The sequence below is a fragment of the Bombus affinis genome, chromosome 13 (genome assembly GCF_024516045.1).
Source record: "Bombus affinis isolate iyBomAffi1 chromosome 13, iyBomAffi1.2, whole genome shotgun sequence".
Taxonomy (NCBI): domain Eukaryota; kingdom Metazoa; phylum Arthropoda; class Insecta; order Hymenoptera; family Apidae; genus Bombus; species Bombus affinis.
In genome coordinates this window covers 11,265,145-11,287,441 of record NC_066356.1, presented here as the reverse complement: position 1 = coordinate 11,287,441, position 22,297 = coordinate 11,265,145, and the positions used below count along the sequence as shown (strand labels likewise).

At 41.5% G+C, this 22,297-nt stretch overlaps 7 protein-coding genes across 10 annotated transcripts; 1 reads left to right on the top strand and 6 right to left on the bottom strand.

Moving 5' to 3' along the window:
* Positions 1–157: 157 nt before the first annotated feature.
* On the top strand, positions 158–1,410 carry LOC126923690 (IQ domain-containing protein K-like). Its single transcript, XM_050737386.1, has 4 exons — positions 158–750; positions 849–985; positions 1,051–1,180; positions 1,285–1,410. The coding sequence occupies exons 1-4, from the start codon at positions 484–486 to the stop codon at positions 1,408–1,410; spliced, it is 660 nt and encodes a 219-aa protein (XP_050593343.1). The 5' UTR covers positions 158–483.
* On the bottom strand, positions 1,306–2,368 carry LOC126923145 (uncharacterized). Its single transcript, XM_050736316.1, has 2 exons — positions 2,096–2,368; positions 1,306–2,019 (listed from the first exon to the last, which is right to left on the bottom strand). The coding sequence occupies exons 1-2, from the start codon at positions 2,282–2,284 to the stop codon at positions 1,627–1,629; spliced, it is 582 nt and encodes a 193-aa protein (XP_050592273.1). The 5' UTR covers positions 2,285–2,368; the 3' UTR covers positions 1,306–1,626.
* A 164-nt stretch (positions 2,369–2,532) lies between these two features.
* Positions 2,533–9,582, bottom strand: LOC126923100 (uncharacterized). 4 transcript variants are annotated; one of them, XM_050736186.1, is made up of 9 exons: positions 9,555–9,582; positions 8,574–8,983; positions 7,493–7,700; positions 7,191–7,361; positions 5,774–7,015; positions 4,686–5,372; positions 4,221–4,392; positions 3,696–4,053; positions 2,533–3,333 (listed from the first exon to the last, which is right to left on the bottom strand). In XM_050736186.1, exons 3-9 carry the CDS (start codon positions 7,697–7,699, stop codon positions 2,973–2,975), a joined length of 3,198 nt encoding a protein of 1,065 aa, XP_050592143.1. In that variant the 5' UTR covers position 7,700; positions 8,574–8,983; positions 9,555–9,582; the 3' UTR covers positions 2,533–2,972. The 4 variants fall into 4 exon arrangements, with proteins under 4 accessions (XP_050592143.1, XP_050592145.1, XP_050592144.1 ...); XM_050736188.1 differs by lacking the exon at positions 9,555–9,582 and having other exon boundaries at positions 7,191–7,319; positions 8,574–8,752; XM_050736187.1 differs by lacking the exons at positions 8,574–8,983; positions 9,555–9,582 and adding an exon at positions 8,074–8,549.
* A 933-nt stretch (positions 9,583–10,515) lies between these two features.
* On the bottom strand, positions 10,516–12,347 carry LOC126923151 (cyclin-dependent kinase inhibitor 1C-like). The gene is made up of 3 exons (XM_050736323.1): positions 11,166–12,347; positions 10,747–11,049; positions 10,516–10,654 (listed from the first exon to the last, which is right to left on the bottom strand). Exons 1-3 carry the CDS (start codon positions 11,175–11,177, stop codon positions 10,550–10,552), a joined length of 420 nt encoding a protein of 139 aa, XP_050592280.1. The 5' UTR covers positions 11,178–12,347; the 3' UTR covers positions 10,516–10,549.
* A 133-nt stretch (positions 12,348–12,480) lies between these two features.
* LOC126923156 (cuticle protein 38-like) lies at positions 12,481–13,104 on the bottom strand. The gene has a single exon (XM_050736327.1). It carries the CDS (start codon positions 12,982–12,984, stop codon positions 12,655–12,657), a length of 330 nt encoding a protein of 109 aa, XP_050592284.1. The 5' UTR covers positions 12,985–13,104; the 3' UTR covers positions 12,481–12,654.
* Positions 13,105–15,613: 2,509 nt separating this feature from the next.
* LOC126923122 (tubulin beta-4B chain-like) lies at positions 15,614–19,468 on the bottom strand. Its single transcript, XM_050736255.1, has 5 exons — positions 19,076–19,468; positions 18,193–18,657; positions 17,481–17,785; positions 17,092–17,389; positions 15,614–16,522 (listed from the first exon to the last, which is right to left on the bottom strand). Exons 1-5 carry the CDS (start codon positions 19,130–19,132, stop codon positions 16,304–16,306), a joined length of 1,344 nt encoding a protein of 447 aa, XP_050592212.1. The 5' UTR covers positions 19,133–19,468; the 3' UTR covers positions 15,614–16,303.
* A 100-nt stretch (positions 19,469–19,568) lies between these two features.
* LOC126923159 (uncharacterized) lies at positions 19,569–20,928 on the bottom strand. Its single transcript, XM_050736331.1, has 2 exons — positions 20,802–20,928; positions 19,569–20,154 (listed from the first exon to the last, which is right to left on the bottom strand). Exons 1-2 carry the CDS (start codon positions 20,820–20,822, stop codon positions 19,894–19,896), a joined length of 282 nt encoding a protein of 93 aa, XP_050592288.1. The 5' UTR covers positions 20,823–20,928; the 3' UTR covers positions 19,569–19,893.
* Positions 20,929–22,297: the final 1,369 nt, after the last annotated feature.

Genomic DNA, 22,297 nt, shown 5'->3' with positions numbered 1-22,297 from the left:
GTCTGTTACTATATCTACGACCTTTCCATCTGCCTCTCTCTTATAACGACGACCTACATCACGAGCGTCTTCAAATTCCACGTCTTTTTCCAAATCTGCATCCTTTGAAGGAAAATATTCCTTCGTAAGCCATGGGGCTTCGGTGACTGAAAGCTTCGTCAATTATTTTGGAGCAGTAAGATAAGCAAAAATGTTTTAAACAAAGGGTAACATATATGAATTATACTTGTCTTTTTCAATGTAGCCTTTACCACGGGACACTGTGGCCTGCATATGGGCATTTAGATTAATTTAAAAAATGGTTTTAAAGACTATAGCAGATGGCCAAAATTTCCATAATCGGACTTTCGATCGAGAAATCGATCTTATGACAGTTTGCTACCGCGTCATTAATGTTTGACAAATGATTTTCGTGTATTCAATTATCCTATAGCTTCTTTTCTGATTTGCAACATTCAATGGCCGAACAGGATAGTATCTTTAATGAAAATGTGTTCGACCTCGCCGAAAGGAAATTGCATTCGTGAAGTGAATAGAATATTGGAAGCGTCAAGTTTGGTTACTTGCGCGATATCAAGTAATTCGAGTTGTTGTGGTAAAGATGTTAAGGAAGAGGAGGAAGTAAAAAGTATAATCCAAGAGGAGGATGATCTATTGCCTTCGAATTATCTTGATAAAAATATTTTTGGTTTGTTAATATCTGCATTGGAAGAAACACTTATCGAAGCATCTGAACAGAACGTTCTTTGGGTATTGTAGAATTCTTGATTCGATCTAACAATGATTTAAAGTTGAAATTTAAACGGTTCTTATGACTACGCCTACAAGAAATCCATAAATTATCATAGGTCCAGAAATGTCGTTTTAACGGTCTCGATTATATCGCGGAATTTTTATGGAATCGGAATCCACGCCGTTCGAAAATATATACACCGCCTTTAAATGTATTTGATATACCGCTATTTAAAGAACATTTACGTTCACAGTAAGCGGAAGAAACTGACATTTACGTGGAAAAATTGATAATTTTTTCATTAATTTTATCTGCAGTCCTAGACCTTATTATCCAAAATCGTGGTTATGGTCCGAGGATGAAGCGGCGTTGCACATACAAAAATATGTTCGCGGTTGGCTTGTGAGAAAATGTGCGAATGTTCAAGAAATGAGGAAATTTTGGAAGGTTGATAATTAAAACAGGAAGGTGGTTCTTCCTATGTTGTTCTCCATTATTTATTCTAATATTATATTTACAATTATATTGATTATTCTATATATTATCTATAGGATATTGCGGTCAAAAGTCTCTTTGGCAAAAAGGAGATTTATTCTGTACAGTTTCAAAGACTTTTAGGTATGTTTTATTACAGATTTGTAGTGATAACGATATTAATTGATTTAATTTGCTTGTAGATAACAAACAAGACGATACAAAGCATGAAACAATCGACAAAGATTTTATTCGTTGTGAAAAATACCGGTCGTCGATTGCGCACACATATAATCCAATGCGAATATTAAATGAAAAACGCACATTTTAAATCTAAGATCATATGGAGAAATTCCAATTAAAAAATACTTAATCTTTATTATTAAATTACAAGATACAATGCACATATTGAATCATATTCATGATGCATCCTTCTGCTTGGTATTGTTGTATAAACAAGGACTTACTGGATTTCCTAATCCCACTTTTATATCAACCGTAGGAGTTTCATCTTCTTCGGCAACTCTATAACTTTTAATGCCTAAAGTACTATATACAATTTTTAGTTTTAAATCAGGAGTATCTTTTCCTTGCTTCTCTATTAATATCTTTTTCAAAAGGGGAGGAAAGTCAGTTGTTCGTGGCATGAGTCTTAGCTCCGGTACTTTAGTTTCATTTATATATTTTGCCTCTTGATCCTTGGGAATCAACACGTAATCTGGTTTATAGGTTGCTCCATCCATCTGTACTAGCGTAGGAGATTTTTGACCTCTGAAAACTTTTTCCACCAATACCATCACTTTCCGTGGGTCCTAAACGATGCAAGTCTATTTTCAATAATCTATCTATATCATTAGATTGACAAACATAATAATAAAAAAAATGTACATGTATATGTTTTGAAGTATCTGGTAGGGCAACAACTTTCATTATCCTCATGTAAGATGCTTCAGGATATTTTTGTTGAGCACTTCGTATTACGATTCTACCTACGCCATGGTTCTTCAAATTTCCTAATATCTCCCATAGTGGTTTGCCCTTAAAGGTATGTGTCCGACCAATATATTTTATCACCATTGTTGTTTTGATTAATTTCTCCTTCACAGAGATGAGGTTAGGTTTCTGTCTCTGTGTTCCATCGGTCGATGTTACACCACGTAGCGGTAAGTTTAGGAATTATATTCAATTTTATACCGAAGTTGATGAAATCGATACATGTAAAAAGATTTGTTTTCGCAATTTTTCTTGAATTTTTCAGTGCAGTACATATGTAATGAAAATAGTATTAATCTAAAAAATATAGTCTAAAATTATTGCCATGAAACTTTTAATGTAATTTCAGTTTAATCGTCGAAGATGTAAATTTGCAATAACAAAGATTAAAGCGTTAAATATGATTACATAGTATTTATTAGAGTTGCGTAACAAAGAAATTGCAAATAAAATGCAGTACTAAACGATCCGAATGTACTTCGAATCACGTTCAACGAAAAGAATGAATACTATTGTATCTGACGCAAGATTATCGATCAATACAAAAGAATAATTAGAATTAATTTACTTAACAATCTACACATTCTTATAATACATTATAAATATTACATATTATAAAATCGTCGAGTCTCTGTGTTATAAACGATGAACAACGATGTTGTATTATTATTGGGATATAGAGCGTAAATGAAAATGAAATAAAACGAAAATCGAATTAAGCAATATAAATAATCATAGCGTCGAGGTAGCGAATGATTTCTATCGTGATGCATTAATAACGATTGATAATTTGTTGAATCCAATCGAGATAATAGGAAACCCGAGCATATACTCCAGGAACGCCAGGTTGTCCACAGCCAATTCCCCACGACACGATTCCTGCCAATTGCCAACGACCATTCCGTTCACAAACCATTGGTCCACCGCCATCACCTTTGCAAGCATCTTTTCCTTCTTCTCCACCAGCGCAAATAAATCCAGAATGCAAGTTAAAACTTGGACCTAATCTCGTTCGTCGCATTTGCTGTTCGCAGACCGGGTTGCTCACCACAGGCACGTCGACTTCTTTCAAGATATTTTGGTATTTTCCGAAATCGCCAAAAGCGTCTTTGCCCCAACCGGTTGTCCAGCACCTGTTTCATGACGATATTTTAGCGAAAAGAAATCGTAGATATGCATTTTAGAAAGGGTGAAATTATAATACAGTGGCCGGTTATAAATAGAGATATTTCTGAATTTGTAAATTCAATTAATTGTACTAATTGTCGAAGGTTTTATATCTATCTTTCTTTATAGTATAAAATAAGATACGTTTCTTGTACTCCGAAGCACCACGAACGTAGAACAGATTTTAAATTTTTATCTCGAAATTATAGCTAGCGTTTGATTAAATAAACTCCCAAATATCCGCAATCTTGATAATTACTAACCGAATGAAGTTGAATTTTTACTTATTTTATACGTAATTGATAAATTATCGCTAGCAAGTACCTACCTGCTTCTGGTGAAATCGTCGCGTTTGTCCGGCAAACAAGCAGGACTAATGTGTGGATTCTTCTGAAAATCTACATCGTGATCGATCCTTAGTATCGCGATGTCATTGTAAAGAGTACCAGCATAGAATTCGGGATGTACATGGACATTGGCAACATCACGTTCTATGTAAGGATAAAATTCAACGTCGTGGTTTACGTCCCATTCTCCTAATCGAACGCGAAGATCTCGTGCTGCATAGGTTTTCACGCAATGCGCTGCTGTGAGAATGTGTCGAGGAGAAACGAGAGTACCACCGCATACGTACACGCTTTCCGTTGGATCTTTTTTTAGTATTGCCACTTGCCAAGGATATTCGCCTATCGAAACGGATTAAATTCTATTATTGGTATCGACAAACGAAGGAACGTCGAGTCAAACAGCATAAAAATCGGGAAATCAACAGAAACAGAGTTAGCATGCTTTTTTCATGTCATTCTCGAATGCAAAGATCGAAAGAGCAACGAAATAGACGTTAGTTTCTCACCGAATTCAGAGTCACCATCAACGTAAGAGGGTGTCTTGATTCTTCCATTTATTCCCTGAGTATATCTGATTCCACATTGACCTGGTCGTGGCTTCCTCGACGGTTGTCTTTGTGAACAACAAACGTAGCCAGGGCCGCAAGCTCGAGGGGAACTGATGCTTAGATATTGTCTCTGTCGAGAAATCATGATTTTCGTTTGAAAATATCCGATCTTCGCCACGCCGATTGAGAGTCAACCCATTGGTATACTAATTTTTTCTCCATCAAAGTTACTATTTTTCAACGATCTTTCCTTAAGTCTACGGTACTCACTCAGGTTTTCATTCACTGTGAAATTCCGAACTTTAGAAAGAACGACGATTAACAATCAATGTGCATTGTGCGTGCAATTGTACGTACAGTACGCACAGTTCTTTCTCCATCGTTATTAGCATTCGACTGCAATCAGTACACGCCGATACTTACCTCCGTTATATCTTCTGGTAATTGGAAATCGCGCGTTGATTCTACGTCACGCTTTCTTCTGTTCGGAAAGGAAACTTTCCCAGCGGTTCTTTCTTTCGGAACCGTTCGTCCATTCGCATCAACAGCGTCCGTTTTACCATTGCTACGCGCGTTACTACGATAATAGTCGTCGTAATCATAATCGTAATCGTCATCGCCGTCTCGATAGTAATCGGAATATTCATGGTTATAGTGAGGTTCATGGTGACCCGCGTAATGATGGGAAGGGTAGTGAGGTTTTACGTAATACGGTTTCTCGTGAAGCTCGATAGGCTTGGAAGGATAGTAATGCGGCGCATAGTTGGGCCCGTAATTTTCGAACAGCGTTTGCTTCTTGTGAGAGAGCAGATGACCGAGTTTCTGCACGATATTTCGATTAGGCGTTACGTGAAAATTTACAAACGGTTTTACCACTTTCTCGCCGTACTCGTCTTTGGTGAATTGTACAGCTAGCAGAGGATTCACGGAAACCAGGCCTAAATTTATGCCTTGATCGGCGGAACCGTACCCTGCGTACGGATTTACCAGGACATTACCACCGTAAGGATTAATCGGGTACGGGCCACCGGTTTGCGGCAGACCGAAACTGATCCCCCAGGTCGGCTTGAGGTTTAATTTCGAAGAGTCCAGATCGCTAGCATCGAGTCTCTGCAACCAGAGAGTCGAACAGTCATGCGAATAGAGACCGAGTTTCCGTATTTTCATATTTCTAATATTTTTGATAGTTGATTTCGTTCGAAATTGCGACGATAAAAACTCGGGATCTGTTCTATTCGAAACAAAACGACGACGACAACATGTACGATTATAACGCGACTATTTCTATCACGCTGTTTTTCATAACTATAAATCCACCTTCAAATTTTGCAGGATAACGCTCGACGAGATCTGATTAGTATCCGAATCATTAACGCAGTTATAGACGCAACTAAGACTTATTAATTTAATAAAAACAGAAATTGTTTATAAATCTTAGGTGGTTTTTATAACTATGAGTTGCAGCGTACTTACGATCTAGAAAAAATAACGAGATTCGAGAATACCCTTACCCCTTCTCCGCTCGATTTCTTTCTGCCTTCGATGCTTTCGTCACTAGCTACCTCCCTCTTGTTCCTTACGTTCTCTTGCGCCTGCTTTGGTTGTTCCTCTTCAGCAGAAATTTGGAAAGCATTCGAATCGACTTCGCCATTCTTCGCTATTCGCACGATCGCAGATGTTTCGTTTGCGTTCTTTTCTACCGTTGCTATTGCCTCAGCTTCGATATTCTTGTTCAAATTACGGGGATCAATGGGTAGGAACAAGTCGTCCTTACGTCCTGCGTGCTCGCTCGGACATTGATCGTACGGGACACAAACGCAGTCTCCAGAATATCCCGTGGAGAAGTCGTTTCTAAAGTCATTACTGTTACTATTTCCATAATTGAAGCTGTTAGTTGATCCAGCAGCGATATAATCGTTAGACGAGGAATGAACGGCGTTAGAAGAAACGTAATTGGCCGCAGTGAAGTATTTGCCAGGCTTGTAGCCTTCTGCTTTGCCGTAGGTGAAGTCTCGCGTTGGTTTTTCATAGACAGGATACTTGTCCGCGTAGCTACTCGCCGACAAAGAACCGAATGCATTTGCATCGTTACTCGATCCTTTCACTTTGAATGCCTTTTTATAGTCATCCAGATCTTGGAAATTACCACCAAGAACTCCAGAGTTAGGAATATCGTAAGTTGTTCCTATATTTCCATAACTGGACCCGTAACTGAGAGATGCGGCACTTTGGCTAATCGGATTCGCGCCAAATGTTGGTCCACCGGCTATTGTTGCGCCAGCGGCGCCATCAGAGTGGTGGTAATGATGGTGGACGTGTTGTTGAACCGTGTCAGAACCGATAGATGGTCTCAAAGCTATTTGTTTCTTGTCGATGAACTGACTGTTGCTCTCGAAGTCGAAACCTTCGTTTAGAGATCCTGTTTCGTAGACCGGTTTCGAGGAGAATGACGAGAGGCCGGGTTTCTTAAACGCAGGATAAGAACCAATTAGACCGGGCGAAGGTCCGAACGATGGGGGATGTGGAGCCCCGCCGACTCCGTAGATCACTTCCGGTGGCGGTCCAGAGGAAATGAAACTGGACGATGGTGGTGGTCCTGGTCTCGTTGCTGGACTGTACGGTCGTTTTACTGGAATGGCTGGTAGAGGTCTTCCAACGGGTTTGATGGTCACGGGTTGGGCGTAGATTATATCTTGAGGATATATTCCGCGATGAGGGGAATAATACGGGCGACGTCCCTCGACGTCTTCACACTGCGAGATATTAGAATTTTATTTATCCATCCTATACTTTTTATCGAAGAAAACGTCTTATGGAAGAAAATAGATCGCAAGTGACTTTCTTTTCGCGACTTTTGTATTTCACTTTTTTTTTTTTGCGTTCGAGTAACTAAAAGATATTGAATCGATCATTCTACTTTGCACTCACGTTCATTAAGCCGAGAGAACACAACTTGTCCCTGATGTACGTCCGAGCAATCGTCTCATTTCCCAATTGGAGGGCGTTCTTCACCTCTGGGTCTGCGTACAGTTGATCGAAACCTTCGATATTGCGACCCTGTCGATTAGAGACAAGAATTTCATCGACCACCGATTCCACCTGTGATAGAAACAATTGGTTCGTTACTTGAAAAAATTAAGAAACTCTGACTGTATTAACAAAATTTTAAATTAACAAAATTTCGCTGCAAGTAAGATTCGTTACGTTATGGTTTTAATTTTGCTATTTACCGATCGCTGCTGGGTAGGTGGATCGATGATTTTTATATTTGCGTTTGCATCTAAGATAGCTCTTTTATCTTCGGTCTCTCCTGTGCCTTGATTTTTGGTCAATATCGCGTCTTCCGCTTGCCATGACCATTCAGGGTTGTTCACTGGTACTTGCGTTGCAAAAGTATGCATCGCCATGCCGAGTAACCAAACGAACCGCAGCATCATTCTGAGGGAGGAAATCGATGGAAAATCATTGTCGATTCACGTTCAAGCGCAATTGTAGAGAGTGTTTGAATTGAAGAATCGCTTCGTGTCGAAAGTGTACTTTGTCTATCCCTAATTTGTTTTAGTTTGTGAGAAGAATTGTTCTTTTTTAATTATCACTTATTAATAATAAAACTATCATCAACACTGTAAGCTTTATCTTCTTAAGTCTGCCAAAAAAAAATTGTTCTTCGATAATTACACACTTTTTGAGCTGATTGTATAAGAAAGATCCAATGCGTTAAAACTTGAGAGCAGTTTTGTTGCTCGTAACACAAAGCACGAAAGGGTGAATTTAATATCGATCGATATTAAAGTCGTGTCTAGTCACTTACCTCGAGTTTCTAGAAAAAGTATTCGGGCTTGTTGTTCGTGATAATTGGATGGCGATTCAAATAGAAGAAAGTGCCATGAAAAGAGCGAGATGCCGGTGAGTCGTACGAAAGACTCAAACAATAGTGACGGTCGACCGACAAACCGACCAACGAAAGCGAGAGGATGTTGGGAGAAAGTCGCTAAACTGGTCTTTGCGCGATACTCTTATACATCTATATTAGCGTGTGTCTTTCAAGTGGGCGTTCTTTCGAAAATTTCGACCGCGGTGAAAGTTGTTACGTAATACTTGCTCGATGTAAACAATTTGCCTCTCGTCCATTGAATATCGAATAGAATATCGAAAAAATTGATCGACAAGTGGAGGGTATTGTTAAGTTGGATGAAGGTGCATCGAATTTTATAGAACTCGTGTATAAGAGAAAATAAAAGAAATAGAGAAAGTCGCGGCTATAAAAATTTGAAGAAATAAGAAAAAAGGAGACCTGTTTAAGCTTCTTACCTTAAACGTTGTCGCGTTTGTTGCGATTTAAATAAAACTTATCGTCACTAATGGAAGATCTTTATAACCGGTAGTCCGACAGGGAATGTCTGCGATGCGTCGAGTTTTGCTCTCTAACCAAACGCTTTCTCCATGAACGAGGTTACTCTGCGCGTTCACCGATGCCATTCGTATCTTATATAGACGTCCCTTTCGGAGATGCTGAGACCCAAGTAAAAGAAGTTACGGTGGGGTATGCTTGTGACTCATAGCAGCCGGACATCCGTTTCGGATAGGTTCCTCGAATTATATTGTACTCTTGTAGCCGACGCTCGAACAAAATTCGCGCCACACGGTACGACGGTAGTCATAGATCGTTCGTTCTCTTACTGTTTAATTTCCAAGTTATAATTACGTTCTAAATGGATGTTCTATTAAAGGAAATATCGATGAATAGAAATCGGAATCGGGTATTCTGTGATATTTCCTCCTTGTAATTTTTTTGATATTATACGAGCATGATCCTGTGGGAATGACGTCGATATATCTGGAATCTGCGTCGATGAGAATTGAATCGATAATGAAGGAAAAGAATAACGATAGGATGCGTAGATGCAAATTTATCGATCGATTGGGGTCGAGACACGGATGACGCGAGGTAGGCAGCATAGTTGCGTACAAATGTACGCAAGCACATTGAGTAACTTGGGATTTTCGTTAATAGACTTGCGTAATGTTAACCACCGCGCCTTCTCCTTTAAAAACGAATCGACCTTAGAGTTAAGCGTGGTTCTATTCGGTTAATTATCGAGATATAGCGAACAATAATACGTTTTTCGATACTTGAGAAACGAAGGAAACAGGTCGAGCTGTTTGATTTTAGTTAATCGTCGAAGGAAGACGATAAATGATTGCGATCACACTGTTACGACGTCGAAAGGTCCTACTATCAAATGGCAGAATTTGATTCGAGTTTTAGTTTATAAACTGAACGCGTATTACGATTTGGCGAAAAAGCACGGGATACGTTGCGGTTATAAGAAAGTCGATGGTTTCTCTTCTATTCCGCGACGATGGGAAAGCAAACGAACCATTGGTTCAGCTGCAGAGCGTTCCGTGTTTCGATGCTTCGACTTTTTAATACGTCTGCGATGCTAAAATTTGTCAAGCCCATAGTTACGTTCGTACGCCTCCACAACAACCATTTTCGTAGCAGGTTGTTCCATATCGCGCTTTCAATATCCGGGAGAAAGCGTTCCTTGCTTTACCCAAGTCCCGTCATCGATTTGATAAATGTCGATCGATGAAAAAGATTGCTCGTCGTTGTTTCGTTAGAATTTTCTTCGTTCCAACGATAGGTAAAGTCAAAGCCAGGTTCGTTTGCGAGCAACGGTGAAATGTCGAGTACGGATACGGCACTGTGCGGCTGTGTCGAGCTGTGTTCAATTACGCAATCCGGATTTTCCACCCTCTGTCGTAACCCTCTGGGTTTTACGCGTGCCGTCGACTGCAGTGAAATCGCCATTGAATTATGTTCTCTCCGAAAGTTTCTGGGAATACGAACGGATCGAGGGAACGTTCCAATTATCGTAGCTTATTTACACCGAGAGCAATCGGTAATAAGCGAGTAAAGATTACGAATTATGGATTACGTATGACGGTCAGAGCGTATTGTCATTCCTTGTGCATCGTCTTCGTGTCGCGGTGGAATGAGTTTCTTTGGCGCAGTGAAAGCGGCTTCTATTTTCACTTTCGATTTCGATTCACGTTTAAGGAAGCGAAGGAAGGGTACAGATACTCGGACAAAGTTTCGATTTTATGAACTGATGTGTATTTGAAACGAATTAACGTTACGTGATTCGAGCGAATTTATCGATGCACGATACATGGAGAGGAGATGACCGGTGAGAAGGGAAGCCGTTTTCTGCATGTTGGTACGTTAGGGGATGCGTTACCGCCTGAATCCCAAAACGAACGATGATTCACGATTCACGATGTCAGTAGATAATGCGATATCCGTGCTGTTCGATCGAGTAAGTGGAAGGTGCTGCTGCTAGTTCGAGCGGCGCCAGTGCTGGCAACGCGTAAGCGTACGCAGACACCTGGAAAGAAATCAAAGTTATCTTGAGCGTGCGAGAGATACTCGAAACGAACGGCTTATTAGCTGCTCGGTCGAACATGGAGTCTTACAGACCTGTAGAGGCGAGAGAATGGGGGCCGCAGCTACGGAGGTCGCTAGAGGTGCTACCAGATGCGATAGTTTCGTTGTCGAGGCTGGTGTTTTTATCTCGGTTATCGTAGTGAGAGCCTTTGCGGATGCGGGAGACCTTGCTGCAGCCAATGCCGAAGGTGACGAAGCTGGAGCCGGTGCTAGAGCCGGTGCTGCAGCCGGTGCAGGGGTTGGTAGGGGGATAGATTCGGCGGAAGTTTCCTGTTTGGCCGTCGATGGAGATGTTGGAGCGGCGTTAGCCGCGGCGACCGCGACAGCTAGAATAATCTATAAACACGGGAGATGATTCTTTTCCGATAGACCAAGACAGTTACGATTCGGTTAGTTTTTTTTTTTTTTTTTAGAAAATATTAATATTACGAAGCTCGGAAAGCTTTACTCACGAATTTAAACATGACGAGTCCGAGCTTTCTGTGTACACGCTTCGAGATGCTGCTTTATTTCTGGTCGAGGATCGACTCGAACCTCTCGTACTTATAGAGATCTTGGAGGTGCTGTAAAAAGGAAACCCGTCCCTGTCCCTACGCATCTTTGCATTCCGCTACGACTTTAGGGGCGGGACTTATTCTGTAACATGGCTTCACCTTGAACCTGCATGAAAAATCTTAGGGAACGTTCTTTTCCACTACTAGCTCGGTACACGGCGGTTCACCGGGAATAAGCAAAACTACCTTCTCGCATATTTTCGAACAAAATTTCAAAAATATATAAAAATGAAATCCATCGAAATCGAAATAGAGTCGTTGAAATGACGTAAAACATTTTGTTACGATACTTAATTTATGTATATAGATTAGCGCGTTAAAGCCGAACGGTGACGTGACTCGCGTATCGTCTAATTTTGCACCAAAGAAATCTTCCACAAAGAGCGATGAAGGAAGAATAACATTGTCAAGGAATAATAGTCGGAACGCAAGCTCGGGGATAATGAATATCGTCGTGTTTATATCACAGCGAGCACACCAGTTGTATATCGGATTGGTTGACACAAGCGGGCGAAAGCCCCTGTGATGTAATACGTGGTCGTCGAGATGCCATGAAAACTCTCTTCCACTATTATCCGTTTGATAATACAAATCGATGCATTGAATTTGTTGCTTCTATATCAGGTTTGTTAATTAAACAGCGTGTTTTTAACAAACAGGATAACAAGGTAACAAGATGTATCCTTTTAATCGTTTTATTGAAATTCTTGGAGAAGAAGGACAATAGAAATATAAATTTTCACGTAAAACATTGTAACGATCGCCTTAGGCGAAGAAGGGATAAGGGCGTGCCTGCTTGGACGACAAAAATCGAGTTTGTGATTGTAACCGGTTCGCAGGTCGATCTGGGTACTTTGCTCGTCCTTAAACTCGAGGCCAAGCAAATTTCCTACCGAGGAAATTTTTCTCATATCGACGACACTCGTTGTTCCTCCGATACTTTCCGTTTCTTTATTTGAATTCATTCTAATTCTTAACTTGTTCTAAAATCTTTATCAAATTGCAAAATAAATTTGTCGATTGCAACGATTTTTAAATCGAATGTTGAACTCGTAAAATGGATCGTGGAAAATGGATCGTGGTTAAACGCGACGAAAAGAACGGTTTCACGAAAGTTGCTGTATAAGACAGAGAAGAATACGAGCTACTAGTAGGAACTAGGAGACGAGTTATTCGACGAAACAGTGACAAAGGAAGGAAAGAGACAAGAGCGTTTAAATTGAAAATTAGCAAAAATTTATTGACGATAATTAGCCGACAGCGTCGATCTTCGAGTCATGTCCGATGCCGAATGGAACGATCTCGTTATCGACGTGATCGGAGAGAGCACGGTCGACTAGAGCGGCTGGAGATGTGGACCCGTTGTTTGATCGTGGTATAGCGTGGTTCAGTATGCGGCGACGACCGGAGCGTGAGCGAGGACGGTTGCGGCTGGTGCAGCAGCGACGATGGGTGCGGCAGTCTTGACGACGGCGGCGGTGGCCACGGGAGCAGCGTAGTAAGGAGATGCGGCGACTACCGGGCTCTTGACGGAGACTTTGTAGGTGTTGGCGTAGCTGGTGGCGACAGGCACTGTGTGGGCGACAGCGAGTGGTGCGGCGGCGACGAGCGGCGCCGGATGAATCGCTGGTGCAGCCAGGAAACCTGGTGCAGGTTCCGGTGCTGGAGCGGCCAAGGCACAGGCGAAGAGAGCGAAAAGAGCGACGAATTTGTACATGGTTGCGAAGGTAATTGTGTCGTTGCTCGATAAAGAGACTTGGAGAAGCTTCGTGCTATAACAGCTGAGATCGCTGAGAGCAGAATGATGCTTGACAAGTCGAGTTGCTGCCCTTTTATTCCCCCAAGTTGACCTCTCCCACCAACAGCGGGTGTTTCGATCATGCACTTACACACAATACCCACTCCAGCCGATTCGACTAGTCCTGAACGAGATTATCCTACCACTTTTCCCACTACCTTCGTTACTAGACAGATTCAGGGTCCTTTCGTTTCGGTTCGCGCTCCATGTGGGGAGAACACTGTCAAGGACTGAGAATCCTGATCTGGATCCGCGTGCAACGTACTCGAAAGACCCCGTATTTTTTTCGCGTTTTCGTTATCGACGAATACCATCGACCCTGTGCCGATCGACGCCTCTTCTTCCTTATCGTTTGCTCGATGAGCGTATCGCATGTACCTATGTCCAAGTTCGAATCGAACAGATTCGAACGAGTTCACCCTGTACGAAAAGCAGTGACTGTATCCGCCGATTATAGGATCCATCGACCATATCTATAACGAGCAAACACCCTTCGTATTTCGAGATAATTTCAGTTAGTTAACCGACCGTTCGCTAATTAATATACGCGAATCCCATCCCGTAATCCGGTCTCTATTTCCACGCTAACGTAACCCACCTGTACCGATCGAAGTTAACGCCGATGCCGATTACGTTATACAGGCGTGTTTACTTCGAACAGCAACGCGATTATGTAACAATTGGTGAGCCGTGTTTTAACGCCCACTCCGCGAGCTACCGAAACGCGTCGCGACGCAGTCCGACGTGCGTCGCGTCGTTTAGAAGGCCTCTTACACCAGGCTAGAGACAAAAGAAGCGGGCATGTGACATCGTTTGCAAAACCGAACGACCAACTTGATTCCATAAAATCCATGCATGTGTTCTCGTAATTCGCCCGGCGTTTGCTTCTTCCCGGAACCAGTTCACTTCATCTAAAATCTTTCCTTCCTTTTCCTCTCTCTCTCTCTCTCTCTCTCTCTCCCTCTCCCTTTCCTTCGCTCTCATCAATCTTTCTCATTTGTCAACTACTGCTCGCCGACCGCGTATTTCGTAGCAAGGTCGCGTTTCGTAAACGTCTCTTTAGTCTGGTGAACGCCATCCGACAAAGTTCGTCCTCCACGAGCTTACGCTTTTTTTCATCTTTGATACTTGTCTCGACCTTCGCCGACCGCGCTCGTCCATTAGGTTTTGGTTGGTGTAGAGAACGGTCGATCGTCGGAGGTCGAATCGGTATAAGAAATGATCCGATACGAGATCGTCGATAGCCGTGAGCCTAGCAACGCCCAAATCCGGAAGGCCTTGGCCTCCCGACAGATATCGTGCAAAGACTTTCGGATTACGGCACCAGACAGGATTTTCGAGACTCTCGATTGGCGTCGTTAAAAGTTAACCAGTTCTTGCAGATGGGGGATGCTTCGCTATAAAAGCGACCGCCGTCCTCGAGGTTCGAATCACTCGAGGTTTATAGCGATCGCGGATAATATCGCGTTTCGCGCGAGCGTCGTACTTTGGCGACTTTGTTTCTTGGTTATCGTTTGATCGAAATAAGCCGGTGATCCACCGTTGCATCGCTTCTGATGTTTATCGTCGTCTGAAATTGCGATAAATACGAGTTCGTTACGACTATCGTCTATCGTTCTATATAGATTCTAGAGTTACACCGTGTTAGGTCAAATCCTGGTCACCTCGACAAACAAATTTCCAAGAATCGATAGTAACAGTCTATTTTCATCTGCTTTGGTTATATTTGCACGCTCGTAACCTGTGTTTGTCATCACATGTTCCATACAAATACTTACGGTTATATATTAGATTCATGACTGATACGATTTTGCTGGCAAATTAGCACCTGTATAACATAGCAGTTACGTGCACAAAAAAACGACGTGTTATATGAGATCGCGTTATGACTGGACTGGATTACTAAGAGCAAGAGACAGAAATAGGTTTTGAAAACTACTGTTCTGGGTAATTATACGCGGGTTCCGTGACTTTTTATCCGATAAAATTAACATTTTGAAAATATTTTCTATCTTTCGACTCGATTACAACGGACGAGTTTAATGTTGGTGAAACTTCAAAATTCGCGAATAACATATTCTTGAAAGGTTTCTACATGCGTACGAATACTTTCCCGAGCGATTGCAGGTAATTCGAGCAACTCTGACGGGGTTTAAGGGATAAAATTGGAACGGGTTGTAACGCGAGAATCGAGAGGAAGAAATTGCGGACGAAAGAACCGAAAAGATGTATAGACACGATAAATAACTTGCAAAGCGAGGTCTTGAACGCGATGTTGTCTGTTCGTGCCTCGCCAACCGCGAATGTAGTAATCTCGGAGGGACCTCGACCGATCGAATGTAGAACGTCATAACCCGTGAAAGAACCGCGAATCACCTCGAGTATAACAATACCGTTGACAATGCTATCGTTTCATTCTCTCGTGGGACGCTCGATGATTCATGGTCGATCGTTGAGGCTTCGACGTCGTATGCTTTCACCACTTATGCATCAGCGGCATTTATTACGAGACAGAGAACGCACAGCCGTGCATAAATGCATGGGAAACTTTCCGCTAAACGGATCAAGGGAAACGAGATTTATCGATGGTTACTATATCGTTAGCCGATTGAATACTGAATTCGTTGAGAACAATCGAAGATGGCACGAGAAAGACTACGCGTTATGACGTAATAATTGATGGTTAATAAATATTTTGATATAAAGTAATCGAAGAAAAAATCACCTGGTAGGGCTAGCTTATACGAGATGCTGTTTTTTTCAAATAAAAGTTTCAACGATTGGATAAAATCTAATGGTATCTGGCCCTGCAAAGATTTCTTAAATATTCAAAAAAGTAGTAGAAATACGAAAGTATTTGATCCTGAAATTAAATACGATCGATACCGATCGATTGTATATCGAATTGTAAAATTATTCTTCTATAAAAGACAAGAAATATAACGTATCTGGTTTTTCATTTGTGACGTTCAACTTGCTAAGAAAAAATCGTATTGTGGTTGGTTTTACACAGTATATTAAAGGAACGTAGTTGATGTGTTTTTTAAAGATACAATACGCTGTCTTATTGTTAGAGGATAAACGAGATGTTGGGGAAAGAGTGTGATGGAAGAGTTGAGAACGTGTAAGGAGAAAATCTATTTTAATCGCAATACCAGTTCGTGTGATACATGCGTATTTTTATAAGAAACGAAATTCGTCATATATGTATATATACTTTTGTAAAGATAATTCAAGCTCACGGATGTTCACCCTCGGCCTCTTCTTCCTCGTCAAACTCGCCTTCTTCCTCGGCGGTGGCTTCTTGATATTGCTGGTATTCGGAAACCAAATCGTTCATATTGCTCTCAGCTTCGGTGAATTCCATTTCATCCATACCCTCTCCTGTATACCAATGCAGGAAAGCTTTCCGCCTGAACATCGCCGTAAATTGTTCCGATACTCTTTTGAACAATTCCTAAATTCGCATTTACAAAATAAAATGAAAAACAGGAGATTCGTGATGATAATTGTTGTCTCTTTCGTTTGATAGAATCGTACTCGATAAGTTGATTTATCGAAGGTGGATACGATACAGCACGGTCGTAATATCAGCGGGGAGAGCGTCGACGATCGCAATTGAGATATTTAGCGGAAACAAAGAGTGTAAGCCAGTTTCAAGACTAAGATTCGAATCGAAAGATCGCGATGGAATTTTAACAAAATTTGTTCTCATATTCCGAGTTGTTATCTTGCATAGATAGATTAATCATTTTCCTGATAATCTGGATTAATGCTACGCGGTAAAATTATGAACGAAGGTGTACGTCGTATTTTTTTTAACAACCAAGGAGAGACAGGATTTTAATAGCATATAATTTTAATGAAAGATATTAAGCAGAATATTAATCAGCGAATAACTTGTGCAATTCAAGACGTAAATTGCATCTAAAGAACGTATATGGCCCTGGGTGTGGCAACATTAACGGGCCTCTTTCCTCAAAACTGTAACTTACAACTGCGCTGTATCGTCCCCATCAAGTATACCTGAATGGCCGTCGAGTTTCCAATGAAAGTCGCCGACATTTTTAATCCGCGAGGAGGAATATCGCAGACAGCGGTCTTAACGTTACTGGGAATCCACTCGACGAAGTAACTACTGTTTTTATTCTGGATATTGAGCATTTGCTCGTCCACCTCTTTCATCGACATTCTCCCTCGAAAAACAGCTGCGACTGTCAAGTAACGACCATGACGAGGATCGCACGCTGCCATCATATTTTTTGCGTCGAACATTTGTTGCGTGAGTTCTGGTACCGTGAGAGCTCTGTACTGCTGCGAACCTCTGTCTCAGAACGAACAGTATACGCGATGTGACAAACTCTTTCATTTCTCTCGAACAATTAGCGATAGCAAATAGTTACGCGATACTATACCTGGACGTTAGAGGCGCGAAGCCAGGAATAAAGAAATGCAGTCGAGGAAAGGGCACCATATTTACAGCGAGTTTACGCAAATCAGCGTTTAGCTGTCCAGGGAATCTTAAACACGTGGTTACCCCGCTAAGCGTCGCGCTCACCAGGTGATTCAAGTCGCCGTAGGTTGGTGTTGTTAACTTTAAAGTACGGAAACAAATATCATAGAGGGCTTCGTTGTCGATACAGTAAGATTCGTCTGTATTTTCAACCAACTGATGCACGGATAGAGTGCAGTTATAAGGCTCCACCACGGTGTCTGATACCTGTAAACACACGAGATCTATTTTTCCGATTCTTTACAACAGGTCACGAAGTGTTTCGTTTAAAATGTTGGACAAAGTTCAACTTTCCCGAGTTCGAAAAGCCCATTTGTAAACAAGCAACATTTTTATTTACGAGTTAACTCAAATGTCATGATACACGCCGTTCCATAATACGGGCTTATAAAACAAAACACTCGATCGTATATTAAATATCGAATCGTGTAGGAAGCTTTATGCACTCATACTTTATAGATAAATAACAATTAGAATACCCTTTAGAGAATTTTATTTGTTTTATATTTATTTAAAGAGCGAATCAAATTTTCCTATGCACTCGGCTTCAGATCGATCATCGTGTTAAATGTTCCACCGTACTTCAAACAGAAACAATTAAAGGGAAAGAATACCTTCGGAGAGGGCACCACGCTAAACGTCATCATAATTCTGTCCGGGTATTCCTCGCGAATCTTCGAAATAAGCAATGTGCCCATTCCAGCGCCTGTTCCACCGCCAAGAGAATGCGTTAACTGAAACCCTTGAAGACAATCGCAGCTTTCGGCTTCTTTTCGTACAACGTCGAGAACGGAATCGACGAGTTCCGCTCCTTCGGTATAGTGCCCTTTAGCCCAATTATTGCCGGCGCCGCTCTGTCCAAAAACAAAATTGTCCGGTCGAAATATCTGACCGAACGGTCCAGAGCGCACTGCGTCCATGGTACCGGGCTCTAGGTCGACCAGGATCGCCCTAGGAACATACTTTCCACCTGACGCTTCGTTGTAATAAACGTTTATACGTTCTAGCTGGAGATCGGAATCACCGTGATAAGTGCCCGTTGGATCGATACCATGCTCGTCGGAGATCACTTCCCAAAACTATCAAAAAATAAGTATCGGATGAGCTTGGGAACATAGAAGCTTAACTGTCGCGAATTACGACCATAAAAGGATATTTTAAAATATTTCGATTCGTTTAATTCTTCGTCGAAGCCATAAAGAAGCGCTTTGATTTATTGTATCGGTTCGAAATGATATTTGAAACACGTCATGACAATTAAACGTTATCTAAAACTAATGTGTCCGATGAAAACGATAAAAAATAATAGATTTTATCAAAGAGCAATATGAACGTGATACGAAACGGATATGCATAATAAAAATTCATCAAAAACAATAAAAAATCGAAAAATTCGGACTTTGAAACTTTTTACATATCTCGATAATATCGTGTACACGCAATTTTCACTGTTATTTCGGCGTTTGGTCTTTAACGGGTTAAATTCGTGAGAAATACCTTAGCTCCTATCTGATTGCCGCATTGGCCAGCTTGGAGATGAGCGATTTCACGCATTTCTCTATTCTTCTTCCTCTACGATCTTCGTATTCGATCTTTCTTCGCCACTGATCGTATCTATCCGCCTTTCCCTTACCTCTAGCCCTTTATAAGTTCTATATTTTACAAAATTATTGAGAAATCGCTGCGAAGCCACGAGTTCGTCGCGGGGATACGTAGGAACATGAAAAAGCATAAAGTCGGCGAGAGTAATCAACGAGTTGTCGTTTGTTTCGCGGTTGCCTTGGATTTTTCGTCGTCTATCGTCTATCGTTTGTCTGGTCAACTTCATATTCATCTATCTCTCTCCCTCTGTCTTCTCGATATCATCGAAATACAATAAACTTGTTCCTCTTTCTCTCCAAAAGCCCAAAATACGAAAATACGAAAGAAATAATACAGAAAGGAAGAAACATATACACGTGGTGGTAGGATAAAATAGGCAAAGACCAAGTTTTCAAAGGGAGAAAAATCTTTTTTATTGTATTTTTTTTGCAAAATGAAAAAGCGAGCGAAAGGTCTGTCGATCAAGAGTAATAAAAGAAGGTGAGGAGTGAAAACCGAAAACGGAAACATCCTGAAACGTCGTCGGCATCCATTTGTAATTGCGGATCAATGACATTCACCGAGGTCCAGGATCTTGTTGCTGTAGCGGGGATGGTAGTATCGAAGGTTAATCGGTTGTTTCACGATTGGTATGGCCATTGCGTTGGAACGTAACCGGATGTCTCTCTGTGGCTGCACTGTCCTCGAACGGTGACGCGGTTTCGGTACGATTTTCAGCGTCTGCCAGCGATGAGGGTCGCGGCAGGGAAGCTGGAATACGCGAGCGGAGCAGCGGCGGCGTGGGCGATCACAGGGCTGGCGATGTACGGTGCAGCGACCGCGTGATTAATCGCGTGCGCGTTATAGCTGGTCGCGTAGGTTCCGACCGTCAAAGCTGCTGGAACCGGTGCCGCGATCGCTGCTGGCACTGCTGCTGGTACCGCTGCTGGCAACAAACCGGCCGAACAGGCAGCGACTAAACCGGCGAACACAACCTTTGACAAAAATTAACAGATTAGTTTCGGTTTATCGTTTGAACTTTCCTCTCGCGCCCGCTTATCGCGCTAGAATCTTTTTATCGTTTATCTTTGTTTATACAAGTAGATCAATTACGAAACTCGATCATCGATGGATCGAACCACGGTTGAGCGTGATATCAAAGCGTATTTGTAACGAACAACGTACGTACTGATATACGACGACTGAAAATCGTAATGTCGAGATAAACATGTCGAGAATTTGAATCTACTGTCACGCGTATTTCTATCTTTAAAAGTAGAAACCTTATCTTATGTTTAATCTCGTAATCGATCGAGCCACAACCCTGTTCTTTGGTAAAAAAAAGCACGCTTTTTGGACTTGAAAAAAATGTAACCAATTGTTTGTAATAATAAACGCAAGACACTATTTTACGAAAAGAGTAAACAAATCGATTATTATGATTCTTATTCGTATGAAAACTACAGGAGAAGAACACAACGAGTCATCAAGGATCGATTAAATCCCATTATCCAAACTACCAAGAAGAAGCGTGGAGGAATAGGGAACATCTATTATCGAAACTTGCTCGTTCCCCCGATCTATTCTCTCGATTGGGCTTGTCCACGAGAAGCGATTACAACTTGCTTCTCGATCAACTTACCAAGAATTTCATGGCGAACATTTTTACTTGTTGAGGTCTCGAAAGTGTATCGAGTGGATAACAACAGACAACTGTACTGTCATATGGATTAGCTAGAGCTCTTTTATACTCTGTTTCGTCCGGTAATATACTCCCACTACGAACATGTTCGCAACACCGGTTCGCGGTACGATACGACAGAAACACGCTTCTGCATATCGGATTAACTTTGCTCGTTTTAGGCCACGCCTGCTATTATACAGTAACTGTCTCTATGGCCGAATCTACGGCCTTCTTTTTTTCTCTCTAACTTTTTTAAACATTATCCTCGTGGTTCCTGATCGCGCTGCTCCACGTGGCTGCTCGGTGTCGTTCACCGCGGATATACGTTGCCTTCGAACGCCCTTTGTCCGTAACATTTTTCCTTTGCCACAGTCGTATACCATACGACGATGGACGGTATGGTACACAGTCGCATATCGTAAATCGTCGAAGGGAATGAACGTTAGGGTGAAACGATGAAAAATGTTGGAAATTTTCGCTTGCCGACAACAACGACCATTGTAGAATGAGTTACATCGCTGCAAGATGCGCGTTTGCTATTCAGCTCTCATAGACAGATTTTGCAAGCTAACGAAATCTCTTATTTTCCTTAACGGGGTATCTAGGCTCGCAACTTAAAAGAAAATGAATTATCCTGCATTTTCTGAGAATAGAGATTCGTTTACCGAAACTATGTTCTCGAATTTGTAAAATTTAAAGGTGAGAATGCATAGCTTGTACGATACGACGTGTAACTTTTAAACGCGTTTTTCTGGAAATTGTATTTCCTGAAATGATCGACAAAATATCGCAAGTTGCGATTGACCAATAATTCTTTGACGATATACCTTTGACGAAGGTGTTGCTGTCACGTGAATCAGAATTATTAAAAAGCTATTTTCTTTTTTCTTTATTACTTACTCTACGAAACGAATCTTAAGAACGAAAAGAATCGACAACTCGATACTCAAGCTTGAAAGTACCACCGTTTCTTAAATTTCCATCATATTCTTTGTCCATTCTGGTTTACATCGTAGCAACACGAACTGAGACTAGAGTGGAACCGCCCTTTAAATGCCGCTTATCGTTTATTAAATGTGGCTATTCGGGATATTCGCGAAGTTAAAATTGACGCAACAATAACGAAGACATCGATGTCGTTTGCAGTTCAGTTTCAACCAGTGATATACATTGGGTGCGGCTCGTGCTCGTTCCAAATACGAAACGCGGCCGTACGTACTGCGTCTACGACGATTGGGACATCGCAAGTTTCGAAGATCGTTCGTCGAACGTGACTCGAATTTCCGACTGGAAACGTGGATTTGTTCATCAACTTGCTCCTCGTAACTTTCCCTTGATTTATCGATACGGAATACTGTATCGAACTTCACTCTTGACCCTGTACGGATGTCCTACTTTTCATCGATACGTTTTGGCTTTAGGAAACAATTGTAAGAAAAAAGAATTTGGGAAAA